Source organism: Cloeon dipterum, chromosome 1, assembly GCF_949628265.1.
Source record: "Cloeon dipterum chromosome 1, ieCloDipt1.1, whole genome shotgun sequence".
Classification (NCBI taxonomy): Eukaryota; Metazoa; Arthropoda; class Insecta; order Ephemeroptera; family Baetidae; genus Cloeon; species Cloeon dipterum.
This window is the reverse complement of record NC_088786.1, coordinates 8,258,095-8,271,960: the sequence shown is the minus strand read 5'-3', so window position 1 is coordinate 8,271,960 and position 13,866 is coordinate 8,258,095. Positions and strand designations below refer to the sequence as shown.

The following is a 13,866-nucleotide window of genomic DNA, read 5'->3' as shown; positions in this document are numbered from 1 at the left end:
AATGTGTGGAATATCAGTTTTTAAACTCTCCTCCTCTCTTCCTTCGTTCTTAACTGTTTCTTCTTCTTCAGAGAAGAAAAGCATTATAAAAGAATTTCCCCGGCGGCTTTGGCGCGCATTTCCCTTCTCTGGTAGGTGTGTCCGATTTCAACGTCGAGTGGGCGCGCGCGTTTGTTTACATCTCGCTGGTCTCACGCAAATGCGGGGGACAGCAATGTTCTGCGCGATCTGCTGACCTCTTTCGCCTTTTTCGTCGTACACAACGTAATAGTTCGTAGGTGGTGCCCTGACGTGAAGGATGCGCGCAGAATCATTCTAAAAATCTGTTTAGATTTCTCCATTTATTGAGTGTCCTTCAGCCACGATTCCAGCTCTTTGACCATCATGGCGAGTATCTATTACACATTAATTGACTCCGGTTTAATTAAAATTTTATTTTCTCTAATTACATACTTACAAAACTTGCTGCTGAATGACATATTAACAATTCACACGCAACAGTTCGTGAGGCTCTGCTCCCGTGTTAATTGAGAACATTCGTTGTGTTTTCACGGCATTGTTTTAATTAATAACCTAATTTCTGGTTCAATAATTAGTAATGGAAAACAGCAAGAGATTTTACTTATCAGAATTAAGACAATACAAATGCACCCACTCACTTTGTGTGGTCGGAAAATTAAAATTCATTTTTATCTTATCAGCGTCTGATAGCTGAAAATCAAACCAAAAAACGCAAACAAAAGGGGAGCATTTATTTGTTCCATTTTGTCTCAGAAATTTGTCTGAAAATCTGAATTTTGGACAGGTTGTCACTGACGAGAACAAGAAAGTTGGCAAGAAAAACCCAGAGAAAGATCTGCTGAAGGGGAGCAAACGAGCGGCTCCAAACAGAAAGTCACCCGCCTTGCTGGCCGCCATGCGACAGGCCAAGCAGGCCCACAAAAAGGCCTCCAGCAGGGACGTCCTCGTCGCCAACCCTTACCAAGTGGTAGGCACATACATAATATTTAAATCAAAAATATATTTAAACTTTGCTGTAAATTCTTGACGAAAATACGGAAAATACTACTTTATTGATATAGGTTTTGGATTTTTGGTTTTACGTGACAAATATTATTGTTAAATAAATCATTTTAAACGGATCAACATGTCTAATGAAAGCGCATCTCCATGTTCATATTTGAAACATCAAGAAATAATCATTTATGATGTGCGTTGTTCAGGCTGAAGAGTCAAAGGACAGAGTCCAGGGAGCGACGGCCATGATTTCCGAACCGCGAATGGCAGAGCACCTGTGCCACTGGGATCGCAGCTACCCCGAGTGCCCGGAACGGCTAACCAAAACCGTGGAACGGTGCAAGGAGCTCGGCCTGCTGGACAGGTGCTCTTCCCTACAGCCTTACTCTGCCTCCACTGAGGACGTGTTGGCCATTCACACGGAGAAGCTGGTCAACCTGCTCAAGGGCACCGACAAGAGCGAGAACTGGGACCAACTCGAGGAGATCTCTTCTCGATACGACGCCATTTATATCCACCCGGTATTGATTTTTAATTTATTTATTTTTGCTCTAGAAGATTTTATTTTTGTCTATTTAGGATAATTATTCTTACCATTCAATTTTCAAAAAGGATTATAATGCTAATTTGAGCTAGATTAAAAGATTTTACATGGTTGAAAAGCCAAGAAATTTATTTAAAATAATATGAGCCCTATTTTATGCTGATAAATTAAAAATTTTCGTTGAAGGAGGCATTCAATTTTTCAGTTTTAAATTGGACTTAAAAAATCAATCTAACAGGAAAAAACAGACACAGCAGATCCCAAAATGTCCGATCTTGCTAATTTCATACCTTAATTTATTTTGCAGACTACTTATGAAATGGCTTTTCTCGCTGCTGGCTCCGCCACAAAGCTGGTGGAGGCTGTCTGTAAGGGAGAGGCGCAAAATGGCATGGCCCTCATCAGGTATATTTAACTAAAAACTCTTTTAATATTTTTTTTGGAACATGAAAATAATTTCTATTTAACAATCTATCATATTGTGCATTAGAAAAAAATTAATTTAATTTAGATTGCATGAGAATGCAGGAGACGCATTTTAATAGCTGTAATGAAGGGTTGCATTTTCTCACCACCTGTTTTTCACCAGTTATTCAAACCAATTTCGCAAGAAATTATTGTTTCGGATTTTCCAGCCAAATTTCTCTGCTAAAATGTAACTTTGACATAAATTTTATATTTTGAATGCTACACATACACACACAGCTTTGACTTTATTGAGAAAACTATTGTATGAAATCTTCACTTCATATAAAAAATTTTAAACAAGATCCTGATCAATGGAATTTTTCCTTTAAATTGATATATGTAGAAATCTAATAAAACCCACAATTTTAGGCCTCCAGGTCACCATGCGATGGAGGACGCCTTCTGCGGCTACTGCTTCTTCAACAACGTCGCTGTGGCCGCCAAAAAAGCGCTGGACAACGGTTGGGCGCGCAAGGTGCTTGTCGTGGACTGGGACGTGCACCACGGCCAGGCAACGCAGCAGCAGTTTTACTCTGATCCGCGCCTCCTCTACTTCTCAGTGCACCGCTACGAGCATGGCTCTTTCTGGCCCAACCTCAAGGAGTCCGACTTCAACTTCGTGGGCGCGGGGCCCGGCGCTGGCTGCAATGCCAACGTCCCGCTCAACCGCACTGGAATGGGCGACGCGGACTACTTAGCTATTTTTCACCACCTGCTTTTGCCTCTTGCACACCAGGTATGTGGTTTAAATTTTATTTTGGATTTGTAATTTTAAATTTTACTCTCAGTGCTGTACAATTTTGAAAGTTTTGGGGTTTTATTATATTTTTTACTGATTTATACACGGTTGAAATTATCTCCCTTATCGAATTAATTTTTGTTCTGCTCATTGAAAAAAGAGTTTATTTTTGGTGAAAAATTCAACCATAAATTTTTAGAAATACATTAACCTTCCAACCTTCTAAACAATGGTTACTTTTTTATTTAAATATTGTTTTTTTATGTATGGGTGTTCAGAAAAATTCAGTATTTTAAATTTTACAGCCAAAATTATGTTACTGGTGCATGTTGCGAGAAAACTTACATTCTTGCTTATTTTTTAATCCCTTGTAAATATAGCTTTGTGTCCTTCTCAGTTCCAGCCTGATTTAGTTCTTGTTTCCGCCGGCTATGATGCTGCAATCGGCTGTCCTGAGGTGCGATGAGTTATTCTAATTCATCCAGCACCTAGAATTTTGGCATAATTATGTATTTTCTCTTGCCCTTTTGCACATTAATTTTTTTATTTAACGCTTATCCTGCAATTTTATTTAAAATTCTCAGTTCGCACCAGATCTTGTTTTGGTTTCCGCTGGCTATGACTCAGCTCTCGGCGATGAAAAGGTACATTGCTTGCCAAATTCTAGGTTGCTTTTTTGTTTGGTCCCTTTTGAGCCGCAACTCACGACTAACTCTCACTTTCAGGGTGAGATGAACCTGACTCCTGCTCTTTACGCGCATCTGACCAACATGCTATCTGTCCTCGCCAATGGCAAACTCGCCATCTTAATGGAGGTAGTATTTTTCTCTTGTTATTTTGTTTTTGATTTGTTCAAATAATGTCTGAAGTTTAAGCCGATTGCTTTTTTCTAATCTCTGTAGAGGGAAAATGTGAATATTTAATTTCTGATATGTGTAGAAGTGCCTTGTAAGTTGTAAACTCGATTTTTATGCAAATAATCAGACTATATTGACATTTTTGACTCAAAAATCCCCAAAAATAAGGACATAAATCAACAATTTGGTTTAATTTTCTTATCAAACTGTCAATTTTTCCACACTAGAAACATTTCATCCCGAAAATAAAGTTCTGACCGTCACATTTAATTTTGTTTTCAGAAGAGTTTAATTAACTCGGAAATCTCATAATTCTTGGGAATTTGAGCAAAGTACGGTTAGAATTAGGAGTTCATACTCTATATTTGTTTTAAAGAATAATGAGTTTCTTTGGTAACCAAATTTCGTCTCTGCAAATATTTTGTTTGGCAGGAAAAATTACCTAAAAAAAGGAAATTTTGTCTAATTAAGGACTCTACTGAAAAAGTTAACTTTTCAGCAAAGAATAAAAAACATTAATCATTCTCAAATTTAATTTAGTCAAAAATTATTAATATCTTGCGATTTTCTACATTAAAAAAAGTGTGACAAAGTTAAACCAATAAGTTAAATTTTTTATATCAACTATATTAATTTATGAGTATTGTCGGATTTCAGGGTGGATATTGTCTCCGCTCCCTCGCAGAGTCGGCCGCTCACACCCTGCGAGCGCTGCTGGGTGACCCTTGCCAACCGCTAGGCAGCCTGCCTGCTCCCTCCGACAGCATTTGCGAGTCGATCGTCAACACGCTGTATTCCCTACGGCCCTTCTGGGACGTGTTCAAGTACCATCCCAACTTGAAGGACGAACGCGCCGACCAGTTGAAGATTCACTTCCCTGAGGTGGTGTGGAAGGGGCCTGACGAGCCCCCTGCCACTGTTTTTGCCACCAGGGACTGCTACCCGCTGCAGAGCGACGAGTTTAAGGCCCGCGTCAACGCTAAACTCGACTCCATCATGAATGGTTTGTGTTGGAAAATTCTAAAAATAGTACTAAAGTTTTATTTTAAAACATCCTCGGCAATTTATGAAGAATGTAAAATATTTCCAGGCTACAGTTTAAATTTAAAGTAAGTCGGCTCACTGAATTTCATGCTAATTAAACGGCGAGCAAAGTCTCCCTGTTGAAATTCATGATATATTTTGGCATAGTAGAAATTTGCCTCATAATTGGCTTACCATTTGAAAGTTATTGACGAATAAATTGAAATCAATGGTATCATTGTCAAACTGATAAATTCTTTCAGAAATTTCTAAAAATCTAATTGTTTTGAAGTGAGTTGTTGCAAGATTTAAAATAATAAAATGTTGACCTTTCCAGATCAACTTAGAAGGCTATTTAAAAAATGTATATTGTTTTTACTGCCCTGACGTAGGCTATGACCTGAGTTTTCCTACTCACCGCCTGGGACTGGTCTACTGCGAGTCCATGATGGACCACGTGAACGAGGGCGAGATAACTCATGTTGAGAGCCCCAAACGCATTTCTACCATCTATGAAAGGCACAAAGAATTTGCCTTGCTAGAGCGTTGCCTCCTTCTGCAGGTATTTAAAAAAAAAAACAATTTTGGGAGATTGAATACCTCATTTTTTAATTTTGCACATTCTTCATTATTGGAAACCCCAAAATCCCCTATAAACCAGTTGTGCATTTTGCACTGTTTAAAAGTGGCGAACACAGGATATAATGTCATTAAATATTGTAAGCCAAAGAAAGCAAGCTTGGATCAGTTGAAGAAGGTACACTCGGAGAGTCACGTGCAGAGGATGCAAAACACCAGCCTGAAGTCTTCAGGCGTGCTGGCAGACATGGCGCAGGCCTTCAATTCTATCTACCTCAACAAGGAAACTTTCAAATGCGCTGAACTAGCTGCTGGTTGTGTCGTGCAGGTACTTTTTAATTGTCTAATAAGAAAATTTAACTAAAAATCGCAATTAATACTTCAGGCTGTCGACTCTGTGATGACAGGAAAGTGTCGAGCCGCAGCGGCTATCGTCCGTCCGCCAGGACACCACGCCAGCGCCTCCACCCCTTGTGGTTTCTGCATATTTAATAACGTTGCCGTCGCTGCCCAGCATGCGCTCGACACATACAACCTTGAAAGGTAAAATTAATATTCCTTCAGAATGACGTGATTTTTGTTTGTAAATCATTCTAATTAATTTTAACTTGGTTAGTAGGTATGGTTAGGTTTATTTTCATAAATTTTACAATAAAAATTAATAAATTCAAATCAACAGAATATTGCTACTTGACTGGGATGTCCATCACGGAAATGGGACGCAAGAGATGTTCAAGAAAGATCCAAGGGTGCTGTATGTATCAATGCACAGGTACGACAACGGCACCTTCTTCCCTGCCAATATTTCCACGCAGGAAGCAGAGGCAGCAAGTGCGGATTACGTCGGAGTTGGACAGGGCGTGGGCTATTGCGTCAACATCCCGTGGAACAAGGTGATCATATCAACTGGAATGGTTGTAAATTGTTGGCATTAATCAATTCGTTTTTGCCCTGCAGAAGGGAATGGGAGACCCAGAATATCTGGCTGCCTTCCTGCAGGTGGTTTTGCCCATTTCGTACCAGTTCAATCCTCAACTGGTGCTGGTATCTGCTGGCTTTGACGCTGCCGTTGATGATCCTCTTGGAGGTAAGCCAAAAATTGAGTGTTTGGATTTTAAACAACACCCAGAGTTGAAAAAATGGATATAGAAAAATTAAAATTTTTTATTGGTTTCTTATTCAAATTAAAATTTTATGGAAGGATCCATATTAAGTGAACCCCTGTTTGGCAAGTGGTCTTCAGATCTTGATGAAATTCGGTGGAGATGATGCCCTAGGGAACCTAAGTTAAACCCTAAAATATTAGGTCAAAATTCCAAAAATTGTTCATTTTACAGGGGTTCAAAATTTGAGATTTTTGAAAAAGGTGATGTTTTCGGCGATTTGTAACTTGGACTCTGTTTATAGAAAACACAAAAATTAGGTATCCAAAATATTTTACGTTTGATGCCAAACAACTTTCCCACGATGACCAACTTCGTAGGTCAAAGGTCAAGGTCACTAAATTGGGGTCAAACTTTTCAAAAAAATCCCACATACCCAAGTACATAAAATTTGGGAAATTCAAAATAGCCAAAATGTGCCTCATATCCATGGTAACAACATATAAAAAATTGGCGATACGTTTTTTTTTTCGTTTTCGAGATATTTTGAATTGAGTGTTTAAAATCGATGTTTTCCGAGTCTTCTGATCATCAATAAAAACACGTTTTCCGCTTAATCTCAGCTTCTATGGGTCCGATTTACAAAAACCGCACACCGTTTGATACGTAATGACCTCCCCTAGGTAATGCAAGTGATCATAAGGGTGCCCACCCCCTTCAAACCCTTAACCACCCCCTGGAAATCCGAAAAATTAATTTTTTCATATTTTTAACCTCTATCTCGACAAATTAAGCGTGACACCAATCAAGTATGTCGCAAAATAGTTACAATAATAAATATTATTATTTTCTTTGTAGAGGAAACCTTAAAAAAAATAAAATTGCTAATATGAAGATATTAAAAAAATTATTTAGGTTTATTTTAAAATAGCATTATATTTGGTTTTAGTTTATTTAAAATAACTTGATTAAACTTTATTTATTAATATTTTAAAAATAAATTAATAAATGCAACCAATTCAAATATCTGAAATTGCACACCATATGCACCAAATTATGATGGTTCTACATTTTGTATTGGTTGCATTTATTTATAATAATAAAAGAACAGTGTGAAATATTAAATTTATTTTTAAAATATTAATAAATAAAGTTTAATCAAGTTATTTTAAATAAACTAAAACCAAATATAATGCTATTTTAAAATAAACCTAAATAATTTTTTTAATATCTTCATATTAGCAATTTTATTTTTTTTAAGGTTTCCTCTACAAAGAAAATAATAATATTTATTATTGTAACTATTTTGCGACATACTTGATTGGTGTCACGCTTAATTTGTCGAGATAGAGGTTAAAAATATGAAAAAATTAATTTTTCGGATTTCCAGGGGGTGGTTAAGGGTTTGAAGGGGGTGGGCACCCTTATGATCACTTGCATTACCTAGGGGAGGTCATTACGTATCAAACGGTGTGCGGTTTTTGTAAATCGGACCCATAGAAGCTGAGATTAAGCGGAAAACGTGTTTTTATTGATGATCAGAAGACTCGGAAAACATCGATTTTAAACACTCAATTCAAAATATCTCGAAAACGAAAAAAAAACGTATCGCCAATTTTTTATATGTTGTTACCATGGATATGAGGCACATTTTGGCTATTTTGAATTTCCCAAATTTTATGTACTTGGGTATGTGGGATTTTTTTGAAAAGTTTGACCCCAATTTAGTGACCTTGACCTTTGACCTACGAAGTTGGTCATCGTGGGAAAGTTGTTTGGCATCAAACGTAAAATATTTTGGATACCTAATTTTTGTGTTTTCTATAAACAGAGTCCAAGTTACAAATCGCCGAAAACATCACCTTTTTCAAAAATCTCAAATTTTGAACCCCTGTAAAATGAACAATTTTTGGAATTTTGACCTAATATTTTAGGGTTTAACTTAGGTTCCCTAGGGCATCATCTCCACCGAATTTCATCAAGATCTGAAGACCACTTGCCAAACAGGGGTTCACTTAATATGGATCCTTCCTATATATTAAAATAAAATGTGGTGCATCTGATTGAGGCATTAGGAAATATAGTACTATTTAAATTTTTATATTTTCTTGTCTGAACAAATTCGTTCTAAATTTCCATACAGATTTGTCATGTGTCCCAAACTTATATAATTTTATTTTGATTAAAATTTTGTTTGTACACCTGCTTTCCTGCCTAAAATGGTTTGTGAACTCTCTTCTCAGGTTGCAAGGTCAGTCCAGAGATGTATGGTCTGATGACGCGGTGGCTGCAGGGTCTGGCTGGGGGCCGGCTGGTGGTTGCCCTGGAGGGAGGTTACAATGTTACAAGCATTTCTTACGGCTTCACCATGTGCAGCAAGGCCCTACTCGGCGACCCTATCGCCAGCGTGGAGTCGACAAGGATGGCGCCAAACCAGAGTGCCGTCGCCAGCATCCGCAAGACGCAGCAGGCGCACAAGCCGCACTGGTCCTGCCTTAAATTTTACGACTACTGTCTGCCTAACCGAGATGGAGAGGTCCCTATGGGAAGGTGAGATTTAGTTTCAAAATGAAACTTGTATTTTTAGCCATATGAAGTATTTGAATAGCACTCTTAGTCTGTGTGAATAGAATCATAGAGCCCTTTTGTATCTAATTGTGAGTAGCAAGGAGCCATTTTCAAATAGTTTTTTTTTTTAAATTAGCATTATTAGTTATTTATTGGAAAAGCTTCATGTTGGAAGGTAAAAATGTTTAATTAAAAAGTTCATAAACGAAATTTATTGATTTCCCCAACTGATTTAGATTTAAAAGTAATTTTACTGCGGATCAGCAGAGCAACTATGCCCCAGACATTCCCACATTTAGAACAAAAACAAAAATAACAAAATATTTATGTTTATTTGGTAACAGGGAAAAATCATACGATCATCAAAATATTTTTCAAAGAAACGCAATTTCTCAATTATTTATTACACAACATTCCCGTTCTCGAATTGCTTTCTTAGAAGAAATTTCAATGTCATTCCAAACTAAATTTCTCATGAATTGCTCTTACAGTTACGACTCAAAGACAGAGACCGACGAGCTTGACCAGGCCATGTCCAGTCTTAGTCTGTCCTCCTCGCTTTCCCCTGGCGTGTCCTCGACACAGTCCCCTGTCGACTCGGACAAGCCTAGCTTCTCGGAAGCGAGCACCTCTCAGGGCATCTCCTCCAGTGCGGCTTCGTCACCTGAAGGGGAAACCATCACCCTCGACTCAGGAGAGGTAAATTGAGGATTTTTTCTCATTTAGATTGTGTATCAAATTTTTTTTCTAGAAGCAACAAGCTGCTGGCCAAACTCTGGAGGATTATCTTCGTGAATTACAAGCGGTATTAATGACATTTTTGATCATTTTATGTAATTGATTTATCGTACCGGCAGCAAGGAGATGAGTTTAGCTTGGTTGTCCCTATTTCCGACTGTCCCCATTTGGACAGGGTAGAGCCCTTACCTGAGAAGGGAATCGACTTGAGTGAGAAGTGTGCCGGGTGCCAATCTGAGGCGGAGAACTGGACCTGCCTCACTTGCTACTCGGTTTGTGCTATTAAATTGTTTATTCTGTTACTGATGTTTGCCCATTTAGGTGATGTGCGGACGGTATGTTGAAGGACACATGAAACTGCACAGCGAGCAGCACTCGCACCCGTTGGTTCTCAGCTTTTCTGACCTCTCTGTCTGGTGTTACGGCTGCGAAAGCTACGTTGACGCGCCGGTTTGTGCTAAATAACTCTCAAATCTGCAGGAATTAAATTTTAATATTGTTCTAGGCTGTGCATGAAGCCAAAAATGCAGCTCACTTGGCCAAGTTTGGCACTGAGAAGCCGTGGACGTACGGAGAGACCATTAAAATGGAATAATTTACTAATTTTCTCGCCAGTTTCTTTTACCAAAGCAGGGAAGGGGGTCGTAGATTGACACTGTGTTAACTGTTCATAACCAAAAAGTGCCTTGTAGCTGAGGAGATAATGCTCAGAACATGTGGACCAAACTAGATTATTGTTATATTAATAATAGAACGTAGAAGGTTATTGAAATAACCTCAAACTGCTCTGTGATTGGAGACGACATTTTACTATTTGAAGTCATACTGTTTGCACTAGTGCTTCTTAGCTTCTATTTTTAATCAATAAACACATAATTTAACACTTAACATAAAAGCATTTTATTTTTTGTACAAAAGAATTGAAATATAAAAGCGTAAATTAAAGTCTTTAAGTGGTGTCTATGAGACTGACTTCTGTGAGGACGAGGCTGAATTGTTGCGAGTTTTTCACAACCGATGTAAACAGCCCAGCTTTTTCAAAAGTACGCCACCTGGGCATGGCCTCCGTGCTCAGGTGTGGATAGAACCTCCGCCTCTGGGCTTTCTGCGTCATGTTGTGCCTGCGGAGGGCTTTTTCGAAGCGCCACGCCATAGAGCCTGGAAAGGCGCAGAACACGCGGCACTTGAGCCGCAGCTTCTGCCAATCCTTGTGGCACTGCTGCAGCACCTTGTGCGCCTTCTTCACGCCCACCTCCTGACCAGCCAGCCCGGTTTCGTGCACGTGGAAGCGCCGGCTCACTTTGTACCGCCGCCCGCTCGGGCTTAAGTACACTCTCGACGGACTCGGGGTTAACATCAGGAATCTGAAAATTGTTTTTTTTTTAATTTAAATGATTTATCTTTCAGATTTCACGGTCTTATTGCGATTAAAAATTTGTTACTTGAATAATGATGATTTAAAAATTTACTCAAGCTCCCATCAAGCAAGCGTATCAATTTTTGGTTCAATCAAAACAATTTATGACTACACACTATAGCATTTTTTTCTGGTTAATTCAAGTTAATTTGTACTCATAAACACAAAACAAAGTGTTGAAGAGTGAAAAAAATACTTGAAACTATAAACTAAGTTGTAGATCGACAAAAAGTGATAATTTTAATTTTTAAAATTATGATTAAGTAGTGCAAGAAATACATATATATGAAATGCCAAAATTAAGATGGAAACGCCACTTATAAAGGACTAAATTCAAGTCTCAATTTTAAAATAAGCAATTAGGAGGTAAACAAATCTATACGCGTCTGTTTCAAAAAATTGGCTACAAAATATATTTTTTTTTTCAAATTACCTGGGCACAATGTAAATGTGACTGGTGACTAGATGGACAGCATTGAGAGGCTTGGGGTGCGCGAGGCCAGAGTCGTGCATGTGCGCGGCCAGCAAGGAGACTCCGCCCTGGTGGAGGAAGCCGAAGAAAAGCAGCGAGATGGCGTTGAGCAGGTACCAGGTGTGCCTGAGCCAGCGCCGGCAGTTGAGGACGGTGTGCGCGTGCAGGAAGGCGAGCGGCACGACCAGCGGCAGCAGGAAGCGCGGCTCCTGGTGCGGAAAGATGGACAGCGCGAGCAGTGGCACGGCCACGCTGGCGTTCATCAGGGCAGTGGCCGACTGCACTTTGGGCAGGTGGCCCCAACGCCGCGCCACGACATGCCGCGCGATCTTCAGCAGGCCCAGGTAGCCCGCCACACACAGCGGCCCAAACATCAGCGGTGCGTTCACCACAACGTGAAGCCAACGCGGGTGCAGGCCGTGGTTCTCCAGGTTAGATGTCTGCGAGTTGTACCTGAGGGCAGATGAAATACAAATATTATTAGAAATAATTAATTTTAATCAGGAAATGAAAAAAACTGCAGGAACATTGGAATTACAGGGTTCGCCAATTTTGCATTTTAGTTTTGTTTTATATATACTTTTTTAACTACCAGCGTTTTTAATAAACTACAAGTACTCACAGGAGAAAGTTTAGTGGCGTAACGACAAAATTGGAGCCAAGAGAGATCTGTGAGGTGGACAGTTCAGCCATGGTGAGGTATCCATAGTAGAACGAGTCGATTAGAACAAGCACCAGGGCAGAGATGGCACCAAAGAAACAGAGGGACGCGACCCTGAGGTGAAAATGCAACCAGTCAACCGCCCTGGAGCCCATGCCCCTGTGCAGCCAGGAAAAGAGGGCTGGTGCCGCGAAGCCGGCAAAGGTCGGCCGGTTGAAGATGCCGACCACAGTGACGAAGGCGATAAGGGCGCAGTGGCGCACCGTGTGACTGGGCAGGGAGCTTCGAAGTCGCGCCAACTTAGCCCTTTCCACCGGGTGCTGCCGACCCAGTTTGTCGTATTTCTCGATGATCAGGTCCTCCCGCCAGATTACCTGAGAACACCAGAGTTAAAACTCTAATTACAATTAATAAAAATTAAGTTAATTAATAGTTCCATATTTTTATTGGTGGAAACATATTTCATTAAAAAAGATAGTTATTTATAATAATTTGGAAAAAATTTCAAAAATATAAAATTGAATTTGAGTGCGCGCAGGCATTCAGTAGAAATGGAATAATTCATTAAATAGACAAAAAACTAAGAATGTAATTTAGATAGAGACCAACCTCATCTGAATGGTGCATACTGTCAAGAACCAGAGCAAGCAGGACAGCTAGTAAAATCATTTCAAAAGTGTTAGAGAACGTTCTGGTGCCGAAGACGAGGGCGCAGTAGGAGCTGGCAAAGACAAGCAGCCTGGAGGAGTAGTCCTGGCCAAAGGACTGGCACATGTGCCACAGACAGAAGTCACAGATGAAGGAAAGGCAGCACATGACCAGCCTTGGCAGCACCATCAGCACGTATGGGGTGACCAGCGTGAAGCCTAGGGTGTCTTCCACGAGGCCGTTTGCCAATTTTAGAATCTGCAGGGGCACCCCGAAGGTGGAAAAAGGCAGTGCCACGCTCCTCAGGGGGAAGGAGGTGTTGAACTCCCACACTCGGTTGACATCCAACTCGAAAATGTCACCTTGAAAAGTTAATTATGCATAATGAAGCCTGAAGGGGATTAATTTGTGTGAATGAAATTTACCGGCGACGATTTCCACTGACTGGAAAAACTCGTCAGGCTGGATGTAGCCATTCTGTGGGATGATGGTGAGGAAAAACCGCAACGCCACAAGAAGCCAGTACAGTTTGAGTTTGAACCATTGCAGCCCTTCGCTCTTGTCCATAGCGGGTATTCCTTCGGAAGATTTTTTCCTCCTCCCATAATTTTTAGGCTCATCTGCATCATGCGTCATTTTCTGTCCTGATTTTTAAAATTTGTCCATCTCACTGAAAATTAAATCTCCTGACTTAGCCATGGGATAACATCGATTATCTTTACTGAAACAGCCAAAAAACTTAGTTTTTCATGTAAATAAACACAACGCCCAGCCTTTTATTCTTTATTCGGCATTTCATTCTCAATTATATAATTTTCCTGTCATAATCAAACGAAAATCTCAATGGTGTTGCATAACTCACTTTAGCTGTTGTCTATTAGCCACATTTCACAATTTTTTCCATTCAAGAGCTGAGTGATTCAATTTAAATCACAAATTTCGTAATGCGACATTCGTTTTGCGTATCGATCGGCTGGAGTTCATTTAATCGAAAGTCGCGCCGTCTAGGCACGCCCCCGTCTGCGCAGCTGT

General features: G+C 39.8%; 2 protein-coding genes across 4 annotated transcripts; one reads left to right on the top strand and one right to left on the bottom strand.

Annotated features, from left to right (window-relative positions):
- Positions 1 to 115: 115 nt before the first annotated feature.
- Positions 116 to 10,239, top strand: HDAC6 (histone deacetylase 6). 3 transcript variants are annotated; one of them, XM_065497147.1, is made up of 20 exons: positions 117 to 274; positions 332 to 387; positions 806 to 988; positions 1,224 to 1,538; positions 1,869 to 1,966; positions 2,399 to 2,765; positions 3,166 to 3,225; positions 3,494 to 3,583; positions 4,283 to 4,628; positions 5,041 to 5,210; positions 5,373 to 5,555; positions 5,613 to 5,770; positions 5,907 to 6,120; positions 6,185 to 6,314; positions 8,574 to 8,880; positions 9,390 to 9,597; positions 9,650 to 9,703; positions 9,756 to 9,908; positions 9,958 to 10,086; positions 10,142 to 10,239. In XM_065497147.1, the coding sequence occupies exons 2-20, from the start codon at positions 385 to 387 to the stop codon at positions 10,229 to 10,231; spliced, it is 3,258 nt and encodes a 1,085-aa protein (XP_065353219.1). In that variant the 5' UTR covers positions 117 to 274; positions 332 to 384; the 3' UTR covers positions 10,232 to 10,239. The 3 variants fall into 3 exon arrangements, with proteins under 3 accessions (XP_065353220.1, XP_065353219.1, XP_065353218.1); XM_065497148.1 differs by lacking the exon at positions 3,166 to 3,225 and adding an exon at positions 3,353 to 3,412 and having other exon boundaries at positions 116 to 387; XM_065497146.1 differs by having other exon boundaries at positions 117 to 387.
- A 232-nt stretch (positions 10,240 to 10,471) lies between these two features.
- Positions 10,472 to 13,842, bottom strand: PIG-Z (phosphatidylinositol glycan anchor biosynthesis class Z). Its single transcript, XM_065497152.1, has 6 exons — positions 13,697 to 13,842; positions 13,260 to 13,504; positions 12,796 to 13,196; positions 12,148 to 12,560; positions 11,487 to 11,978; positions 10,472 to 11,000 (listed from the first exon to the last, which is right to left on the bottom strand). Exons 2-6 carry the CDS (start codon positions 13,468 to 13,470, stop codon positions 10,586 to 10,588), a joined length of 1,932 nt encoding a protein of 643 aa, XP_065353224.1. The 5' UTR covers positions 13,471 to 13,504; positions 13,697 to 13,842; the 3' UTR covers positions 10,472 to 10,585.
- Positions 13,843 to 13,866: the final 24 nt, after the last annotated feature.

Coding starts and splice junctions, on each gene's coding strand:
- HDAC6 (XM_065497148.1), top strand. Junction 8,881..9,389: donor GGAGAGGTCCCTATGGGAAG/GTGAGATTTAGT, acceptor TTGCTCTTACAG/TTACGACTCAAAGACAGAGA. Junction 10,087..10,141: donor AAAGCTACGTTGACGCGCCG/GTTTGTGCTAAA, acceptor ATATTGTTCTAG/GCTGTGCATGAAGCCAAAAA.
- PIG-Z (XM_065497152.1), bottom strand. CDS start 13,470: ATGACGCATGATGCAGATGAGCCTAAAAATTATGGGAGGAGGAAAAAA. Junction 11,979..12,147: donor ACGCCACTAAACTTTCTCCT/GTGAGTACTTGT, acceptor ATCTGCCCTCAG/GTACAACTCGCAGACATCTA. Junction 11,001..11,486: donor CACATTTACATTGTGCCCAG/GTAATTTGAAAA, acceptor AACAATTTTCAG/ATTCCTGATGTTAACCCCGA.